This window comes from Pieris napi, chromosome 20 (genome assembly GCF_905475465.1).
Source record: "Pieris napi chromosome 20, ilPieNapi1.2, whole genome shotgun sequence".
NCBI lineage: Eukaryota > Metazoa > Arthropoda > Insecta > Lepidoptera > Pieridae > Pieris > Pieris napi.
The window spans coordinates 3,203,431-3,224,386 of record NC_062253.1 but is presented as its reverse complement, the minus strand read 5'-3'; the positions used below and the strand labels follow the sequence as shown (position 1 = coordinate 3,224,386).

Genomic DNA, 20,956 nt, shown 5'->3' with positions numbered 1-20,956 from the left:
ATTGTGTATCTATTTATTGCCATTTATGTGTTTTATAGTATAAAGCTTCAATATTTTTATATATTGACTATATAAGTGGACATAAGTTAGCGTGACAACGATTCACGTCTGGCTAATTGCTCAACCCTATAATTTATATTTTTTATTACCCTATAATTTATATTTTACTATGTGTCATTACCTTCTATTCATTATTAATTATAAGTTATTATTTCTAACTCCTTAAATCGCTATTAATCCGTGTATTTTTGTTTGTTATGTAGAGGACTAAATTAATAGAACAACGACTTTTCAAAAAAGCATTTCATCTGAATTTTACAGCGTAGTTCTAACTCAATATTAAGGTGGGGTATAAAATAGTGTGGTCATCTTAAAGGAGCTTTCATATTTAAACCCATTTTATACTAAAACATATTTTGTGATGAAAAAAATAATCTTCTTGTCTTGTCTTGATGGTTTTCTCCTCTACTCCATATTATTAAACAACCATGTTTATTATAATATGTTTCAATTAAAATGTGACGTGCCAAGAATTTAAAATTAATTTTGATTAATGTTTATTTTGTATTCGATTTTAATTTTAAGTTATTTTGAAACAGTTATATGTAAATATGTATGTTACAAAAAAAAGGATTTAATTAAAAGAAAATGTATGAAATTGGTTTTATTATTCAAAAACTTAGTCTACAATATCGCTGCACCGGTAGCGTAATCTTTTTTTAAATCATAATTTTACCAAAAATATTAAATTCTAGTTTTTATGTTCAAGAACGAAGGTCAAGTTTCCGCTAAAAGCTCTCGCGGCTCACATAGTATAGTCGACTATGTTACATGTCGTTACGTTATCCAGTGTGGCTATTACGTTTTTCTAATTTCTTCGGGGCATCATTAAAATAGGATTTCGTAATAAAAAATGTAAAACAGGAGACGCTAACCACAATCTATCTTCGTCTAGACTCTAGTGCACAATCATGTCAATAAAAGAATCTATATTTTTCTAATATCAAAACATTATAATGCCTTTTTAATGAAGACTCTGCATCCTTTATTATCTCAAATCCACAGATTCGGTCCGAGAGCTGGCATCAATTTTTGGGTAGGTATTTGAGGCAAGCTGAAAACTTGTCACATACCTCTCCTATTATATTCCAACACGGAATTGCAGACTTGGCTGGTGAGTAGCGGGGCTAAATCAACCCCTACATTTTTTTAAATATTAATTTTTTTTCCCCAAAAATATATTTGAGGCAACACGCAATTTATATATGTTGCAGTGTAATACTTAATAAATACGAAAAAAAATAATCCAGACAATTTAATCGGGGTTGTAACATTACCAGACGCGTGCAAAAATTTTTTGCTAAAAATTATAAAAAATGTTTTGAGGCAGCTTGAAATTTTAATGGAGTGTTATTTATAACTATAAAATAAGATTCCCAAAAAGACGACAGCTGTCTTCGTTCTTGCTTGCTGCGTTACTATTGGCTCTAGCGAGGCCACGTGACTTACCTACTATGTATAACCCATGAGGTTTCTAGTTAGAATTTCGTAGTAAAAATATAAAATTTTCTGAATTTGTACTAAATACATTTAGCATAAAAGTGATTGTATTGATTTATGGACGTTAAAGGGACATATTTTAGTGATTTCTTATTTATCTTAAAAAAATTATGCGAATGTAAACGTAATGAATTGTTTTAATATTTTATATTTCCGTAAAAATATTTATTTTTTGAAGAGAATCTAAAAAAAAATTAATTTTTCAACAATTTTTGTTCCAAAAATTTTGTACAGAATTCATACTGTTGCAAAAATCGCCAAACTAGATTTATAAAAATATAATATTTCTTCAGTGATACAATTATTTAAGTAAAAATATATATAAGTATAAAAAAATTTGAAATAAATTAAATTCATTTCACATCAGATATAAATTATCATTCTTCGTCTGTGGATTCTTCATCAGAACTACTTGAATCTTCGGATTCATCTGTATCAGATTCGGCAACCTCTTCAACATCTGCGAAAAGAAATAGATATTTAATTTTTTAATTAATCACAGAAATTTGAATGCAGTTATTAAAAATAAACCATTTATTCTATACCTGTAGTATGATTTTCATCATCATTATATTTCTTTTTTTTTCTTTTTTCTTTTGTAAGAGTATAAACATTGGATTCAATCACAGTATTTTCAATATATTTTTTCATCAAAGCTATAAAATTCTTATAACAACTTGTGTGATAACCATCTGAAAGGTTAGGAATCACTGGCAAAACAATATCATTATACATATTTTAAACCATGATGTTTACGGATCTTTAACACCTCCTGACTTTTTTTGAGAGTTTTCTCCACAAAAGAAATCACTTTAACATCATTTTTTTTTTAAATAACACAAACTAACTTTTCACTAGACATTTTCTAATTATTTGAGTTTTAAAACGTGTAATACCATTAGTAGAATAATACGACTGAAAATAACGACTCCGAAATTCTAACTAGAAACCTCATGGTTTATTGTAAGTCAAGTGGCCTCGCTAGAGCCAATAGTAACGCGGCAAGCAAGAACGAAGACAGCTGGCGATATGCGCTCTCTCTCACTACAGCTTGTTTATAGTAGTACAGGCCCGTACCCATCCATTATTTGTTTGATCACCTGGCAGGTAGAAAGCCCTACCGAAATGATCTGTCTTTTTGGGAATCTTATTGTATAGTTATAAATAACACTACATTAAAATTTCAAGCTGCCTCAAAAACATTTTATAAACAAATATATTTTTGGGGAAAAAAAATTAATATTTTTTAAAATGTAGGGGTTGATTTAGCCCCGCTACTCACCAGCAAAGTCTGCAATTCCCTGTTGGAATATAATAGGAGAGGTATGTGACAAGTTTTCAATTTGCCTCAAATACCTACCCAAAAATTGGTGCCAGCTCTCCTACTGTGTTAGTCAAAATAAACCTAGATAAACAATCTTAAAATGATTTACAGTATACTATCAGCTGTCATTTGCCAGTTGACTTATGACTAATGACTTTACCACATGTTTTGCTGTTTTATGACCGAGTGGTCGTTACCAGGCAGTGTGACCAGATTTAGTAGATTTCTACTTTTTTGGTAGATTTTGAGGTACTGTCAACAGAATTTAGTATGTAAAAATTATTCGGTATATTTTAGTAGAATTCACGCTTTTCAGTAATTCTAGTACTTTTTTTGGCATATCGAATAAAAGCGAGGTATTCCTCTTTCATCGATTGGATTATAACTATTTAATGTTTATTCTTTTCGTTACCATTCTTGCCGTGAGCATAGAGTGTGATGTGGGAATTCCTTTATTGAGAATTTATATATGTAATCGAGTTTAAAATGAAACATAGATATACACAAGGATATCGCAATGAATAGGAGCAGGATCCCTTATTTAAAGTTGATTATGTAAATCTACAAAATTTTACGTTATTTTTCAAAGTGATCAGGCCCTTATTCATAAAATTGAAACAGACATACAAAACATGATGAGTTCCATTTTGAGTTGCTTTATGAAGATAAATTATATAAAAACTAATCCGCTTCAGTCAATAGATCAGACAGAAGTATGTTCAAGTTAATGGACTCAAAATTGCTTTATGACAATGTTACCCAAAATAAAGACGAGATTTTTACTTTAAGTATCATTTTATACATTTTTGTTTAATTATATTTTTATAAAGAATTTAATTTAAAAAAAACTTGTTTTTCTTTAAATTAAATTCTTATTTTTATTATTCTATCGTTTTATCAAGAAAACATTCATGTTTTACATTGTAACACAACAGCAAAAAAATATTTTCTATTATTTTTTAAAGATTTTCTCGTTCCTTTCGGTAGAATTCAGTAGTTTTTAACCTCCACAAGCAGTAGATTCGTCAATTAAAATCTGGTCACACTGTTACCAGGCCATAAAATAAAAAAAAAAATGACCGAGTGGTTGACAGTCAATACTTTGTAAGTTATTTGAATTTTGATCGTTTTATGAATTTAGTTTAAAATTAAGAGGGGAAAATTTTTCGAATAATTACCAATTTACGTTACCTATGCCAGATCTTAAGACGTTCACATGGCGTAAAGCTTTAAAATGATTGATATTACTGATGAAGAATTAGCCCGAAAGTGTTTTCAGTACCCTCAAACATTAGCCGGTAACCTTAATATCGTTTATAATGCAGCTAACTCTGAGATATGCTTGTGGAATAAGCATCAGATATTTATTCACGAGACGTTGGACTTTGAAGATTCAGCCAAGCACATAACTCCAGATTTTCCAGTAAAAGAAATATGTTTAGTAAGCAATTATCTTTTGGCATTAGATTATAACCACAATATTTACCAAGTCTCTTTAAAATTCAAAAGCTCTGCAGCTAAAAGACCTAAACAAAACTTTCAGATTAAAGATCAAAACATATTAACATTAAAAAGTATAAATAATGATGTGATAAGTTTAAAATGTAAAGATAATTCATATTATATATGTGCCTATAAAGTTGATGTAGACTTTCAGATATTAAAGCAGATTTTGATAAAAGAATATTCAAAAGATATAAAACCACAATTATATCCATATAAGTTAACTTTAACAGAATTTGATATATTGAAGGAATTCTTCAATTGTAGAAATTCATGGAGCAATCATAATTTAATTATTATCTCTGTTGACAAGACAGTCTTTGGTTGCCTATTTAGTTCATCAGCTGAAGATCTAAAATTGGTTCAAATCTATACTTGTGCCACAACTATATCAGATTTAAAAATATTAAATAGAAACTGCCCCGAAATTATAATAGGCCTCACAACTGGAACCGTAATTCGCCTTGCATTAAATAGGGAAAGAAACTGTGATATTGTTCATTTAAACACAAGTATATGTAAATTCTTGGAATTCAACGAAAGCATTATTTATACAGATGGTTTAACTTTGTGGAAGGCTGAAAGCCCATTTAATGATATAAAATTAAAACAGTTCCTTGTTAAACAAGTTAAAGATATTATTAAATGTAGAGAACAAATTATTTGCACAACATACCACAATTTTATATACATTTTGAGTGTTGAAGATGAATCATGTTATTTAAAACCAAATATAAATGAAAAATACTGTTCAGTTGATCAGTTGTTAAATAAGACTCAGTATTACAATAAACTACTAGAGGAAATTAATAAACTAGAAATATTAATTAACAAAATAGAAAGAGAAAGAAATTATGTAAAAGCTATAGCATTATCAAATAAGCATGAAGTGTTGGATACAGTGCTAAGCTATAGCTCAACTGTTTTTGATAACTTTGAAGATTTACTAAATATAGACAAGGTTGCATTTACAGATAATCGTAAAGATATTTTTGATAAAGAAATTTTTTTTATTTTAATCAGTATATCTTGCTTGGACCCTGAGCAAGATTTTAAGGAAATACTCTCCGGATTATTAGGCGATTTCAGAATACATATAACATTATCAACAAATGAGAAAATTATAAAAACATACACTATTAAACATGAAGATGATTTAAAGAAAATGAATATAGTTGTAACATTAAAAAGAAAGAATTTGGATTTAACGAAAAGATTATTTTCTCATGTTCAACTTATTGCAAAGATACCAGGAGTTTTGGATGAGAATGAAAGTTTGTGGACAAGTTTACATGAAAAAACTATGGAACTTACATGTGATAATTTTATAGTATCTAGTCAAAAATCAAATATCATATATCTAAAACAGAATATCAAGGATGTTGGTGACTCCGTTTTAGACACTGCAATAAAACAGTTTTGTACTTTTTTTGAAATAACAAAATCAGAAAATATAAAAACCAATGATTGGGTCTTTTATGTAAAACTACCAAGTAATTATAAAGAAATCCTTAAAAATGACCTTTATAAGAATTTTCATAGCAGGAAAAGGCAGTATTTAAAGGAACAAACATCTGATTTGTTTATTAAATCTCAAACTACCCTTCAATTATTAGTAGGCAATGAGAAAACGGAAGTAGAAATAATAAATGATGGTTTTTTAAATCCAATATTAAAAGTTTCTAGTGCCAATCCTAAAATAGCTCTAGACATGCGCAATTTTTTTTCTACTTTAATATACAATGATTATTCTGGCTTAGAAAATGATTTATTTGCAAATTGGTCACTATATACTACTCTGGAGGTAGGTATTTTAAGTCCAGGTTATTTCAGCTTAGTACTTAAATTATATTGTTTCTGATCAAACAAAGTTAACTTAAAGCTCATAATATCTACATTCTCTGTAGACTTTTGTAATGGCATGATTTTAATCAATTAAATTTCCAAATTAAATAATATCAAGTTAAACAATTGATTTGTCAAGGCAACCTTTACATGTTTAATATTGATAATTCTTATTTAATTTCAGACACTTCAGAGAGAAATAAAGAAATTTGTTGAGAGTGGAACAAGAGATGATTTCCTCGATTTACACAACACATTCCAAAGAAATATAATTGCAAATTTACCAATTTATTATGCATTTTATTTATTTGGTTTAGCTTTACTCCTTAATCACTGATTTTCATTTAAATCCAATTAGAACTAGTTTTTACGAATTCGGAACTGAAACAGTATTCCTCTGGAATCAAACTCAGACCCAGCAAAGGCACTATGGTAGGCAGCAAACTACAAGGGAACCTCCCTTTAATTTAAAGACCTGTTTCTTTATAGAAATCAGTTTTGATAACAATTTTCAAATCTAAATTGAATTTATAACAGGGTAACTTTTGGGACCAAATAAAACATACCATTGACACTAAAATATTGCAACCCTTGTTCTTGTGCCATTCTAATTGGCCAAAAAATATACCTACTATTCCTTTTCTAATATAACATTGAATATTAATAAAGAGCGAAATGATTATTTTATTTCATGAAACCGAGAGAACTCGAATGTTAAGTGGTAACAATTTTTAGAAACTTGCGTTTTTACTTTGATGTTGAATCAAATAAAAGATAATAAATTGTACGATATTATTTATTTAAACCATCCTCCTAAGTAGTTCGTTGATCTTGTCTTCGCGGTTTCCGAAGTCTCCGCCATCAACGTAGTGAATGGTCTTTTTGCGCCATCCTCCGGTTGGGTTGTTAAGCTTGAAGGGCCACAAGAAGTTGCTGGCAAACTGTAACATAGCATATTTGTTATAAATATAAAATAAAGTAGAATCTCGATAACTCTAATGGGAAAGGCAAAAAAATCGAGTTAACGAGTTTTCGACTTAACAAGAACTTCGAGATACATATGATTTAACTGCTGAAATTTCGACTTACAGAGGCGCGATTTCTAAACTTATATTTCGATTTGTATAGTCGAATTTGAATAACAATTCAACTTAAGTTTTGTAGTATATATTTCTTATTGAATGTATTCAATCATTGCACGTGTACAAGACAACATCAATATATTAGAAGCCCCAACCCGAACATTCATTTTGGATTTTATTGCTATTATTTCGGAAAATTCTAAGTTAGACGTCATTATATTTGACTAACTACTTAAGTCTCGTTTTTGAAATTCGAATTTAGACAATATCGATATATGTATAGTCTAAATTCGAGATACCGCGTACTTAGGGGTTCAGTGGAAGGGAATGGCAATTTTTTTCGGACTTAGGTTCGAGTTATCGAGATTCCACTGTTGTTTTTAAGTAGCATTTTTTTCCTTGAAGTGTACATTTGGATAAAATTAATAATTGGCGATAACGGGCGTGGTGAAAACCGAGATGAATGGATTTTTGTCAACTTCTAAATTTAAAAAAAAGTATAATAAAACAAGTCTCACTTGACATGACCTAACCTATGAAATATACTATTTAGCTGAATAGCTCAAACTGCCTTACAATGACCTATTATTTTATGTTTATAGCTAATTAAAGAAAATATCAAATAAGAAATTTTATAAGTACAAATTTACCTTGAACTTGTCACCAACAGTGAAGATTTCGTGGATGAGATCCTCCACACAGATGATGTCGCTCTTTCCGAGTCTGCTCTCAACAATCTTGTTGGACACGATTGGCATACGCTGACCTTTAACTTTGGCAAAACCACGCTTGTAGATCAACTGAAACATGATAAACAAATATTGAAAAATAATAGTTGCACACACCTCATTGTGTTTAATCTCGTTTTAATTTGGCAATCACGACAATGATTATTATATACAGACAAAACCATTCACGACAACATAGTTTTGAACAACATACCATATATTGACCAAATCAAAGGTCCCAGCTTAATTATATTGTGTTAGGTACTTAATAACAACGTTGTTACGACTATCGGTTTTTACGACCAAATATGAGTAGGGGAGCGTTCAAGTATTACGTAACGAATTTTTGATTATTTTCGTTGACGTTATTTTCGATTTACACCTCATAATAGTAACTGAAGAGTCACTAGGTGGTCACAAAAACGTTTTACTTTACTTGGGTACAGTACTGTACTTGGGTACTGAAAAACGTTACGGGGAGTTACATGGGGGGGGGGGGGGGAAATAATAATCTACAAAAATTGCGTTACGTAATACATACTGGAACGCTCCCTAGTCCCTTCAAAATCATTATAACAGATTTTGACTGTACATATAATTCGTTAGAACTTTATTAATAAGAATGAATAATAAAATAAGAAGAGCAACCTCACCTCTCGCACACTCTTCAAGTTAGGGTAGCCCCAGGTGATGTAGGGTTCTGCAATTCTGAGCATGTTAACAGTGGCCTTGTTAAGCTTCACAAACACACCGTTGTTGATCTGTCTTAGTCTGAAGAGCTGAAGAACCTTACGGACCTTTGGTGAGACCTGGTTGATACCACGGATACGCATGACAAAGGCGAGTTTGGCTTCTCCGGGAACATAGTAGTTTCCACGGTTGCGGGCCTGAAATGAAATTTTCATGTTAAACTATAGTTTTCTGTCTATAAAAACTTTCTATCTATAAAAAAATGTACTGCTGCTGCTTTTTTATTAAAATTTTACCACATTATTTGTGGAAATATACACACATACTTAAAACCACATATCTGGTAATTCAAAATGTGTGTCTCAGTAAAAAAATGTAAACACATTCATTAAATAAATAATCAAAATAATGTACTCATGACATTCCCTATAAGCCTTCCTTACTCCTATATTCATAATTTCACCTAGTAGTAATAGCACCTAGATTCAATTCAATTTTACAAGGTCTTAATAAATATATTTAGCAATTAAAGAAAAATAAATTTAATTTACCTGTCTGGCTAGCCTAATTTCATCGCGTTCCTTTATTCTGTATTCCTTAACATACTGTTCTGCTCTCTTGAAGATTTCCTTACGTTTCTTGACTGCTGCTGACCTTCTTTTAAGTGTTACCTACAGAAAAATAACAACTAAAATATGCTCCAATCTGAATCAATCAAAATAGTAAGAGTAAGTAGATCAGAATAAAAAATTCACATCCTTGAAAATCAGATGAACTATGCCTTGAAATTAAAGGAGTCATCACTGAAAAGTCTTGCTTAACATTTTTACTATTTATATGAAATGTTCTTATTGTTTGAATGAACCAAACATTCAGCAATAGTATATAAAATAAACACAAGTATGTATGAAGTACACATGGTTAGAACTTTATAAGGGATACCTGTAATCTGCGGGTTTTGAGAGCTTCCCTGCGCTTCCTGTGTTTAAGGACTGATTCAGGAACAGCAGGCAACTTTTTGCTGTCTTCCTTACCCTTCGCCACCTTCTTTTCGGCGGGTTTCTTCTCTGTAGTCGCGACCATTGTGCTAAAATACAGATTTAATATAAGCTTCTGTTGAGAACAACACTGTCCAATGAATTATGAGAATATTAGATATAATTAGTGACATTAACAATCAACTTATTAAATGTGAATGGTTAGGTTAAGACATGTTTTGAAGTCTTGGATAATAATATAGAACTATTCCCGCAGTGAAATATTAATTTATTAGAAAAGTGTTAAGAACTAGGAATTTTAATGGATTGACTTGGTATAATGTGCGATTCAGAACATAGGCAATGGACATGGCATGTTTTTCGAGGTTATATTTAAGAGAACAAATAAAAAACTAATGTGCATAAAAGCAGATTTAAAAAATATATAAATACCATGAATAATATCAATTTAATAATTAATAATAATACGAAGGCAAAATAAATAAAAGAAAGTCTATAAAAATACGGCTTGGCCGATCAAAGCATTCACTAACAAGGGACCACTGTTTATAACACTTAAAGCACAAAAAAATATTTTATGTAGGAAATATCACTGGATACAGTTCTGACTAGGATAAGTTGGCAAAATATCACTATTTAATGTTATAATATCATAAAATATTAATAACCTGCGAGGCAAAACTCCACGCGGCACGTGTGTCAAAGTATAAAAAGAACGTCAAAGAAAAAAGATGTCGGACATCCGCCATTTTAATTTTTTTGATATGGTAACTCGAAAATTTATAACAGACTAAACTAAACCTTAAACTAGAAACTCTATAGGACACACTTTGAGTATCCATAGCAACGATAACGATGAAATTTAATTATTCGTAGCATGAAAGCAACTTTGATTGATTCTCAATTCAACAATAATTTAAATTAAGTTCGCTAGCGTTTCATTGCAAATAAAAATGGTTGAAAAAGATCCCCAACTAAGCGCTCTAGAAGTAGGAGAATTGGACTTGTTCGTCCAAAGTATAGAACCATGGCATATTGAGAGCATTGGCAATCAATCGTACGAGAAGATACATTTAATTTTTTTGTTAAAAAAAAACTAAAAAATATAATAAATTTTTATTTCAGATGGCTTGACTGGCACATTCGTCTACAAAAACTTAATCAACAAGCTGTCTTGGAAGGGTCTTCTATACAAGAAGAACTTACAAAAGAGACCCTTATTTCATATGGAAAGGTAATTAAGAAGCATTGTGATTAACTGATAAGTAAAAAAAACATGTACAATGTTATAGCAATGCCGCTTACTATTAATTATTATCTGTATTTTTAAATGTGGCAATAGTAATATTTAATATTTACCGCTAATATAAACTGTTTTTTCAGTTACCGATTTTAGTAAATGAAGCGATTTGCATCCAAGTATGGCGAACAAAGATATATCCTCAGATTATGAAATTAGAACCGGCGCCTACTCATACTTTTGGAATTTATATGGTTGTATGTATACTGCTATATTTATATTATATTATGGACTATGAAGAAGGATCCTAAGGCCGGCTCCACACGTTGGCCCCAATATTGGCCCCAACGCTATTCGTCCAACGTGTGGATCTAGAAAATGGCATTGGTCCCAATGTTGGGGCTCGTGTTGGTAGTTGGCCGGCTCGTGTCGGTTTCATCAAAGGAATCTGCGCCAACGCTCGCGATCTATGTCCACACGTTGGCGCTTTGCTCAGTTATGTTACAACACGCCGCGAGTGCGTACGTCGAGCGAGAATGGCTTCCTCATCCACAAAATCGCCACCGGCATGGACAATGAATGAAAAAGTAATAGAATTTATTGAACTTTATCAAGCACATCCAATAATATGGGACGCAACTCGAAAGGATCATAAAAATAAAAATTTAATTGCTGATGCATGGCGCACCATTCAACAAAATGTGGGAATGAATTTCTCAATTGAAGATTTAAAAAAAAAGCGAGAATCGTTAATGAGCACATATTTATTTTATTTATTTTTTCTCAGTAACAAATATAAATGTGCACTCATTATTACTATAAACGCGCTCAGAGCAGTTTCGATATCTGTATCGGACATCTTCACATTGGCCCTGACGGGACAGAACTAGTTTATTAGCCAACGTGTGTACGCCTCACCGAGTTTGCAGTCCAACGTTGGTACGAGCGTTGGGACCCACATGTGGAGCCGGCGTAATACGTAACATTATTGTTTTTTCTTAAATTCGTTGAATTTCCTAGTATTTAAAGGAGGAAACTTTTCTAGCTATATCATGAAGCTGCAGCTGTTGGTTTGTTGGAAACTGTTCTTTTCCACGAAGATGGAGCCCAGTGCATCAAGGACGTGGTGATAGATTTGGTGCATTACGCTGTAGACCAGCTTACTGCATTGATCGCACTTATTAAGTAAAGTTCGAATATTTTTAATTTAGTAGTTAATTAAAACAGTTCATAAACCAGAGAAAGGCTGACCTTGTCTTAAGAAAATATCACTGACTCAAGTTGCGGAATACAAACAACAATTATGAAATGCTTGCGTCCGCTATCAAACGAGCACGCGATTTTGTATTCCTTAGAGAAAAATTTAGTTAAATTTAACAGACTCCGTGGCTTAGTAGTTACTGCATAAGACGTATAACTTTGATGTCCTGGATTCAAACCACAGTAGAAAATCTGAGAACGGTAATTCATTTGTTTAGCACTGGTTATCTCAAACCTCTCACCGCGAAGGATATCGAATGTGAAACCACTGCTGAGGAGTTGGAAAGACAGAAGAGGGACCTTCAGTTTGATATTAGCATGAGATGCATATCCATTGTTCGGTAAGTAAGGAAAACAGAAATAATTTACATCTCTCTGCCATCAAAATTATCTCCTTGATTAATAATCACTTTAAAGCAAAAAAAATGAACTGAATTTTCGATAATATTGTTTTTTTTGTTACCACAAAAATAACACCAATCTCACTATATCCTGTAGCACAAGTTGTGCCCGTATATAAAAGAGGAAGCACGAAAAATATAGTTCATTGCACACAGATATTTGATAACTGCAAGCTTCTAAAATAAGACATACAAAAAAGATGGGTGTTATTTTGACGACTCATTGGTCTAGTGGTTAGTACCCCTGACTGCGAATCCATGGGTCTCGGGTTCGATCCCCAGCTGAGGCGAACATCAATGTGATGAGCATTTGGTGTTGTTCTTAGGTCTTGGGTGTTTAAATATGTATTTATATGTATATCTATTTATAATATGTATGTATATCCGTTGCCTAGTACCCATAACACAAGCTTCACCAGCTTAGCACGGGACTAGGTCAATACTCAATTGGTGTGAATTGTCTTATCATTAAATTTTTTATCATATTTTGTGAGACTTAGCGCTGTCTTACATATGTCAAAACGCATCGGATTTGACATACGAGAGTCGCAACTTAGTTAAGTTTGTGAAAAACATATAACTGTAAACTTTTTTTGTTTGTTTTATCTGGGTTATGTGTAAAGAAACTTGTCGGCAGTGAGACCGTCCATTTTGTAGATACAATTATTATTAATCAAAATTTAATAAAAAGTGTGTGCGTACAAAGTACACATGTCAGAAGTGAAACTTCTTTGTAAAGTAATTATTACTAAGGTAAAAGCCCCAAAAGATGATCATGTACCAGTATATGATCACTCCATGTATTTGTATATCTATATTCACACAGTTTACACACTGTATACGTGCTAATGACAATATAAAGAAAAAATCTGCGTTTACTGCACCAGACGTTATGCGACAGAATATTATTAATTGTCATCTAAAGTTCTAATATGTAACTACTAAACGAATACATCAACCAATTAATATTATGTATATTAATAATATATGTATATACTAATAAATAGCATGTATATTTTCTCGATCTCCCTTACACTCTCTCTCAATCTTTATCACTATAGCTCTCTCCCACCTCTCGGTCCTCTATGAAACTGTGCGTGATGCGACGTTCGCTCTATCTCACTCTCTCTCTCGATCTTTCTCACTTGCTCTCTACTCTCGCTTCATGCTACGTTCGCCCATTCTCACTCTCCCTTTTCTTCGACAAAAACGCTGCACATCTTCGTGACGCTGATATTATTGCGTTTCATCCGTAAACATTTTACCCTCATGCGCCTAAAGAAGTTTCACTTCGAACATTTTTTTTTTACTATATTTTAACAGCTATTTAACTGAACATATGGAGACAGCAGGAGTGGGTGCGTCCATATCGACCAATTTGTATAAGACGTACGATGTGCCGTCTTTGTTATGTCATCTGATTAATTTAACTCCGTGGAAGAAGATCGGTGATGGTGGTGAAACTCAGATATTTACTTGTAAGTATTAGGTTATTAGCTATTTTATTTATGCCTATTGGTGGCTCCATATCTTGGTTAAGCACTCATTTAATACCTATTGATTATATATTTTACATTTCATAAACTGCATTAAAAAAGGGTGCGTGTACTTATGTACGCGCGTAAGTTATACTTCTTTGGCATTATTAAAAATAGTTTTTGATTGCATGCAAATAATTAATTACAATTAAATAATCAGACTGGAAAAGGAGTCATTATAGTCAATAAAGTTCAGTTTACATTTGAAAAATGAAATAAATAAATATTTATTATTATTCTCTTACATTAAGTGTAACATAAATTCTATTATTATTCGAATGTTGTTTTTAAATTATGTCCAATGCCGTAGCATCTTCCGTGGGCAACTTCATTCCGTTAATTTTGTGTTTCGTAAAATTTCACTCTCATCAATTTTTCATAACGCGCCTTAAAAAGTATAACTTCGAAAACAAAAGAACGTAGCGGGACCTTTTAGGTCCGAGCCTCAGATTTGTGTATAACATATACGTATATATCGTTTTTAGTTTTTTTCGAATAGGCAAGTAGGTAACCCATGCCGTAGATTTTTTTTGTCTAAGGGATGCCGGTTTCCTCATTCCTTTTCTCCGAACGATTGTTAAATACGCACAACCGAGAACCTACGACCTCAGGGATGAAAGTCGCACCCTAAAGCCACCAGGCCAACACTTTTTGTTATATCTAGAAACTCCTTTTTAGTTGGGCGCTGGACAAAACCAACTTCGGAAGATATGTCTCAGTTACATCGTACGGAGGCGCAGTTATGGTTGTGCCTTCGCCAACTATTGCTGGAACCTCGTCTCCAACACCACTATACTATTGACGAATGTCGGCGCTCTGCGTTCTGCTCTGTAAATATTTATTTTAGTATTTTGACAATTGTACTTGTTTTATCGTTGGCTTGATGTATAATAGTAATTTGAAAAACTGGCACCCTTGTTTCGCGGAATGTTTCAAATAAATTTTCTTTTTTAAAACGTAAGAAAATGTTCTATACAATTTCGTACATTAAACAACCAAGAAATAAAAAATGAATATGCAGAAAGAACATGTAGGACCTCCTTGGAAAATAACGTATTTTTTGTAGCTGCAAGCAAAAATAACAGATGCAATGCTGGACCAAGTGCCCCCTTTAGGTGACCTGAAAATGTTCTTATGTAGACTAGCTGTGGGGGATTACTCTAGTCTCCACAACCGTTCAAATGGAGTAAAGAATCCTGGATGTACGCTAATTGAAGTAGTTCCAACTGTGAGTTAAAAAAGCTACTTATTTATATATAACGGGTGGCGGAAAAGTAATGGCACCAAAGAAAATTTGTTTATTTTTTTATATGACCATAGTTTTCATTCTGTTGTTGAAAATTGTATAGTGTACAAATGTAAAATACACTGAAAATAAACATGGACCGTTTACTCCCCAAGAACGTGGAATAATCGTGTCAATTTTCTTACGGAATAATTCATCAGTGATAAAAACACAACGTGAATTTCGTCAACGGTTTCCTGCAAGATCACCCGATCTGACGAGTCCAGACTTCTTTCTTTGGGTTTTTTTTAAATCGCGGGTGTATGTGAACAAGCCACAGGAACATATCGCAGGAAGTATAACGGCAAGTTATGCAAAATGTCATAAATAGGGCTCAAATGTGCATCAACTCTGGAGGTCACCATTTAAAAGTCTTAAATAAAAATCTTAAATCCTGATGGTACGAAATTTAATGGCACAAATATACATTAAAAAAAACCTTAATCTAGTTTTCTAATTTAGAAAAAATGTTTTAGCTGAACCAAATAGGGTCATTACTTTTGCGCCACCCAGTATAAGCTACATATTTTTTTGTATAGGCCGACAACGCACTCGCTAGAATTCTGGCATTGAGTGTCGATGGGCGACGGTATCACTTAACATCAGATGAGCCTCCTATTGTGTATGTAAAGTGCTGAGTCAATTGTTTTTTATCAATTGATATATTACTCTAATATTATTACGAGTGTAACTTTTTGCGATGCTTTAAGGCGGAAACATACTACTAAAACGCGACGCGACGTGTCGTGTCGACACCCGATGTCTATCGTGCACATTACCAACACGCGACACCACGACACGCTTGCAAATTCAAAGGTCATTTAGCTGATTTATTCCCCGCGCAATGTGCCAGCAAGTTTTTACCAATTTGAGGTTCAGATTCGAGGAATGTTTGCAGCGCAATGGTGCACACCTGGATGATGTTATTTTTAAGAAATAAATTTCCCAGATGTCTATTTTAATTGAAATAAAAAATTTTGTATATTGTATTTAGTTTTTTTTTTCAAATTCGCAAATCTTTCTGGCCAACCCTGTATTTTTCTAATAAACTGAATTGATTAGCAGGTTATTTGTATTAACTAACAACATCCTAACTCCCTGTTTTTGTCCTTGTATTAAGGTAATCTCATGTCATATAAAACAGAATATTGTTTCACCAACTCAATTAATTGTTCGTCGTTCATTTCGCCAAATAAATCCAAAAATATCTAAGTATATAAATTGACATTCGTGTCAAAAACTCGAAAGCATTGACGCATGACGTCATCATCACAACACGCCGATCCAAATCGATTGGATGTTACCGCGTGTGATCACATGGCGTGTTGTCTATGTGCATCTGACCATATTAAATATATGGGATTGATAAGTACTGACAATTGACATGCGTCGGATGGCGTGGTGTGGCGTCGCGTTTTGGTAGTATGTTTCCGCCTTTATTCAACTTTAGTGAAGACGATAGTTTAGTTTTTATACGAGAAACGTTTTCTTTTTTTTTTCTTGACTCGATCGCTTTCATTGAACCGAAATATCCAACTTATTTGTTCGCAGATTAAAAATTCCTACTTGAAAGAGGTACACAAGCGTACAAAAATAATAGCAAAGGCTCAATTGGAACATTTTCGCCTGGATGGCTCTGAAGGATCCAAATCCTTGGCGAAAAGACTACTAGAGTCGTATACGAGTGATACAGCGCTGGCTTTGGACAGTGGTGGTGCTAAATGTGCCAAGTGCGGTGATAAAGCAAGCAAGAAGTGTTCTAGATGCAAGACCGAGTGGTATTGTGGAAGGTAAAACTGTGTTGCAAATTATTTTCTTTAGCATTGGCAACACATCTTTACTCACATACTTTTGACGACTCATTGGTCTAGTGGTTAGTACCCCTGACTGCGAATCCATGGGTCCCGAATCATTTGGTGTTGTGCTTAGGTCTTTAAATATGTATGTATATCCGTTGCCTAGTACCCATAACACAACACAAGCTTCACCAGCTTAGCATGGGACTAGGTCAATTGGTGTGAATTGTCTTTAAAAAAAAAATAGTTTACATAGAGTAATGGACAATTAATTACACAGAGTTTTAAATTCGAAGCAGTACGCCCGTGCATCTACACAAACAATTCAGGTGTATGTTAGGAATTCATTTTACAAGTTACATATATGTATGAAAATGAGCGAGAAAGTCCTTAAACAAATATTATACTAAGGGTATATCTCCGTCTTCATAATATCACGTAAAATTAACCTGTCGCCTATTCAAAGAGGAAGTACAATTAATACTATTCAATATCTTGTGATGGTTGTCCATTTAAATAATTTATGTTTTTAAGACCAACAGTAACAACTTTTGTGCATTATTTTTCAGGGAATGTCAAGTTCAGCAGTGGCCGAAACATAAGGAATTATGTGACCAATTTGCTAAACTTTGCATGTAATGGGTATTATTACTAATAAAACTAGTTTATTTTTTTTTGGTTTTTTAATTATATCATAAACCTAGAGATTAGCTTGAAGATTTCAAGTAGTCTTTTAGTACATCCAGGGCTGGAGTCTCCTCACCGAAGTCCTGAAGTAAAAATAAAATATTAATTTATTTGTTAAGATGACAAAGCACATCTCTTTTGAGTATAAATATATGCCGTACACTAAGGGAAGTCTAAGGTATCCCTTTTTTTATTAAATAAAAATAACATGTCTGAACGATAAGAAGGTAGTCTATGCGCTTGGCAGTAGACACCATAGGGGCGTCCAGTTAATATAGCGCCGCTTATGCACTGGTGGCCCATGAGAACTAACAGTGTTCGTGCATAGCGCAAATTAGGGTGTGTGTGGTAAATTCATTTCAATTATTCACAAAGGAAGTGTCAAGATGACAACTGTTCAATAAATATAAATAAAAAAGTTAATTTAGCAATGCCACAACCTATAAAAATATTCTCATAGTTTCTTTTTCTGAACAGACTACACATATACATTTTATATTTAACTTATTTTAACATATTACAGTAGAACCTCGTTAAGTCGAACCTTGATAAGTCAAAAACCTCCAAATCTCGAAAAAATGTTTTGTTCCCGTCCCTTAAAACACCAAAACCTCCATTACTTGAAATCTTGACCCTCGGTTAATCGAAATAATCACAGAGTCCCTCCAAGCCATTTTGGTACATATTTTCACTCTATAACTAGAAAAATTAAATTTGACCTCTGTATCTCGAACATAGGAACGTTTTATTTTACAACCTTTACAACTTGATCATTTGGAATTTATTATCTCTATTGTTCGAACAAAAATAAGTTACCGACTTTAAGAACTTGCCGACAATGTGAGTACACTATTGTTTCTTAGAAAACATTTTAGGAGTATACAATAATAAATTTATGACTCATGGAAACACGTGTTGGCTTGCTTTGTGTCAGGTGTTAAATTTATAAGAATAAACCTTAAACTCTTTATGTCGAATCAAAATCCGCCTAAGTTGAAATCCTCCATAAGTTGAAAACTCTATAACTCGAATTTTTTGGCGTCTCCCTTGATGTTCGACTTATAGAGGTTCTACTGTATATTGATTTGTTTGGTTAAAACATTGTTTTGTTCTAATTTCAAATTTATTATCAATTGTACTAGTTACCTATTTGCAATATTCAGATCTGGCAATCATCATTTTTTTCATAAATGATTTAGATATGATCATGACTTACTTTGATAACTACACATGAGCATCCAACAATTTTTCTCGCTTTGCCATCCTTGTCAATTTTGCATAGACCAGCCCATTCACCGAGTTTCTTGTTGTTGTCAACCTAGAAAAATAAATTCTAATAATAGTTTTGCATCAGGCCATAACCACCTTTTAAAATATGTAATTTAGCAAATGTCTGCATGCTAGGAAGGTTGACTCAGCATTATGTGAGGCACCATAGGGGCACACAATTTCATGTTTGCTCCTAAAGGTCATTCTTGACAATTTATCAAGAAGACTCGTGCGGAGCAGCAAAATACAAAAAAACATACAAAATCTATTGAATGAAAAATAAAATTTTATAATAATAAGCATGAACATTCAAAATGTGTTTTGGAATAGGTCTAATTTATATGTATATTAATTTAATCCATTATTTTGGTTTATTCTGGTATTTACTAGAAATACAACCTGAATAATAGCTATTATACCTTGACAAGAGGAATTTGATGTTCATTGCAGAGTGCCTGAACTAATTTCTTGTATGCATCTTCATCGCAGTTCTCAGCCAATACACATAAAACTGCTTGTCTCCTAAAAATGGAAATGATATGTAAATCATATATAAAACTTCTAAAGTATGGATTATTTAACTTTCTTAAGGTCAAATAAAAAGCTTTAAAATGTCTAAATTGTAAGTAGAAAGTTTATACCAATTAGTTATAATAATTACTGTTATTTAACAGTATAATATATATAATATGTTTTAAGAATAGTGTAGCACATTTGGGAGGCCACAGTCTAGACAAACTATTCAGTGGTACTATGTATGTGCATTAATATTGGCTTTGAATGAGGACCGCAGTAAATAACACAACAGACATTTCCACAAAATTTGTAACTAGAACAGTTACAAATAGGGTGAATATTTATTGAAATTCATAGCCTAAAAAATAGCATTCTATTGTACATTATGCACTGATTTTACGTGTTTTGACAATCAAAATGTTATTGAAAACAAAAATGAAACATACTTGTCCAGAGCTTTGGCTGCCTCATGGAGACCATGTACTAGACCACCGTGGATGAGAGCAGTCTTCAAGACTTCCTGTAGAGCTGTGTTCACATCCATAGCACCGCCGCTCAACACGGGGGCATTGGGAACTTCACTAAACAAAGAAAATACAATTAATATCGTAGCTCGACCAAACCACTCGTCCTCATGTAACACGATAAATAAATTTTAACCATAGATAATATCTCGTGTGGGTCAATGCAAAATTCTAAATATATAAGATAAGAAAACTATAAAATTATTAGTAAATTAATCTAGTAAAATACGATCAACAAGCAATGTAGAGGTTATGTTGACATGTATTTATAATATCATAAAATAGAAGATTAAGAATAAAATCTACCAACACGAAGCAGAATTGATGACTACTTACGTAATGAGGTATAATGAATAAAAATAATATAAATAGTTAAACAAATGAAACACTAAAAACAATACTCACACATCGGTCATGGTGGATGTATTTTACACTTAGTGTACCTGAAATACATAACAAATAACACTGAATGACTGGAAACCATGTAATATCACTTAAATAAAGCACTGAAAAGTTAAAGATTTGATAAATATATTTAGATTCAGAAAAATTCACAATAAACACTTTGACACTTTACCTGGCGTACCGGAAAAAGACTGGAGTTGCCATTTCTGTTGAAAAAGATAAACATGACATAATATACATTATGACATTGACATTTAGCTTTTTGTGATCATGATTCAATGTTGCTATAAGTTAAGTAAATTGGT

The 20,956-nt window shown here is 32.4% G+C and overlaps 4 protein-coding genes across 4 annotated transcripts; 2 read left to right on the top strand and 2 right to left on the bottom strand.

The window, feature by feature from the left end:
• The first annotated feature begins 3,965 nt into the window (after nucleotides 1-3,965).
• Nucleotides 3,966-6,584, top strand: LOC125059783. Its single transcript, XM_047664340.1, has 2 exons — nucleotides 3,966-6,191; nucleotides 6,417-6,584. Exons 1-2 carry the CDS (start codon nucleotides 4,119-4,121, stop codon nucleotides 6,567-6,569), a joined length of 2,226 nt encoding a protein of 741 aa, XP_047520296.1. The 5' UTR covers nucleotides 3,966-4,118; the 3' UTR covers nucleotides 6,570-6,584.
• A 428-nt stretch (nucleotides 6,585-7,012) lies between these two features.
• On the bottom strand, nucleotides 7,013-10,515 carry LOC125059788 (60S ribosomal protein L7). The gene is made up of 6 exons (XM_047664353.1): nucleotides 10,399-10,515; nucleotides 9,675-9,819; nucleotides 9,284-9,403; nucleotides 8,696-8,929; nucleotides 7,965-8,114; nucleotides 7,013-7,173 (listed from the first exon to the last, which is right to left on the bottom strand). The coding sequence occupies exons 2-6, from the start codon at nucleotides 9,813-9,815 to the stop codon at nucleotides 7,033-7,035; spliced, it is 786 nt and encodes a 261-aa protein (XP_047520309.1). The 5' UTR covers nucleotides 9,816-9,819; nucleotides 10,399-10,515; the 3' UTR covers nucleotides 7,013-7,032.
• Nucleotides 10,516-10,559: 44 nt separating this feature from the next.
• Nucleotides 10,560-17,924, top strand: LOC125059786 (zinc finger MYND domain-containing protein 10). The gene is made up of 10 exons (XM_047664348.1): nucleotides 10,560-10,787; nucleotides 10,856-10,964; nucleotides 11,114-11,227; nucleotides 12,016-12,155; nucleotides 12,449-12,571; nucleotides 13,955-14,109; nucleotides 14,848-14,999; nucleotides 15,236-15,397; nucleotides 17,006-17,244; nucleotides 17,820-17,924. The coding sequence occupies exons 1-10, from the start codon at nucleotides 10,684-10,686 to the stop codon at nucleotides 17,887-17,889; spliced, it is 1,368 nt and encodes a 455-aa protein (XP_047520304.1). The 5' UTR covers nucleotides 10,560-10,683; the 3' UTR covers nucleotides 17,890-17,924.
• On the bottom strand, nucleotides 17,887-20,811 carry LOC125059790 (40S ribosomal protein S12). The gene is made up of 5 exons (XM_047664356.1): nucleotides 20,652-20,811; nucleotides 20,169-20,303; nucleotides 19,626-19,728; nucleotides 19,154-19,255; nucleotides 17,887-18,020 (listed from the first exon to the last, which is right to left on the bottom strand). Exons 1-5 carry the CDS (start codon nucleotides 20,660-20,662, stop codon nucleotides 17,958-17,960), a joined length of 414 nt encoding a protein of 137 aa, XP_047520312.1. The 5' UTR covers nucleotides 20,663-20,811; the 3' UTR covers nucleotides 17,887-17,957.
• Nucleotides 20,812-20,956: the final 145 nt, after the last annotated feature.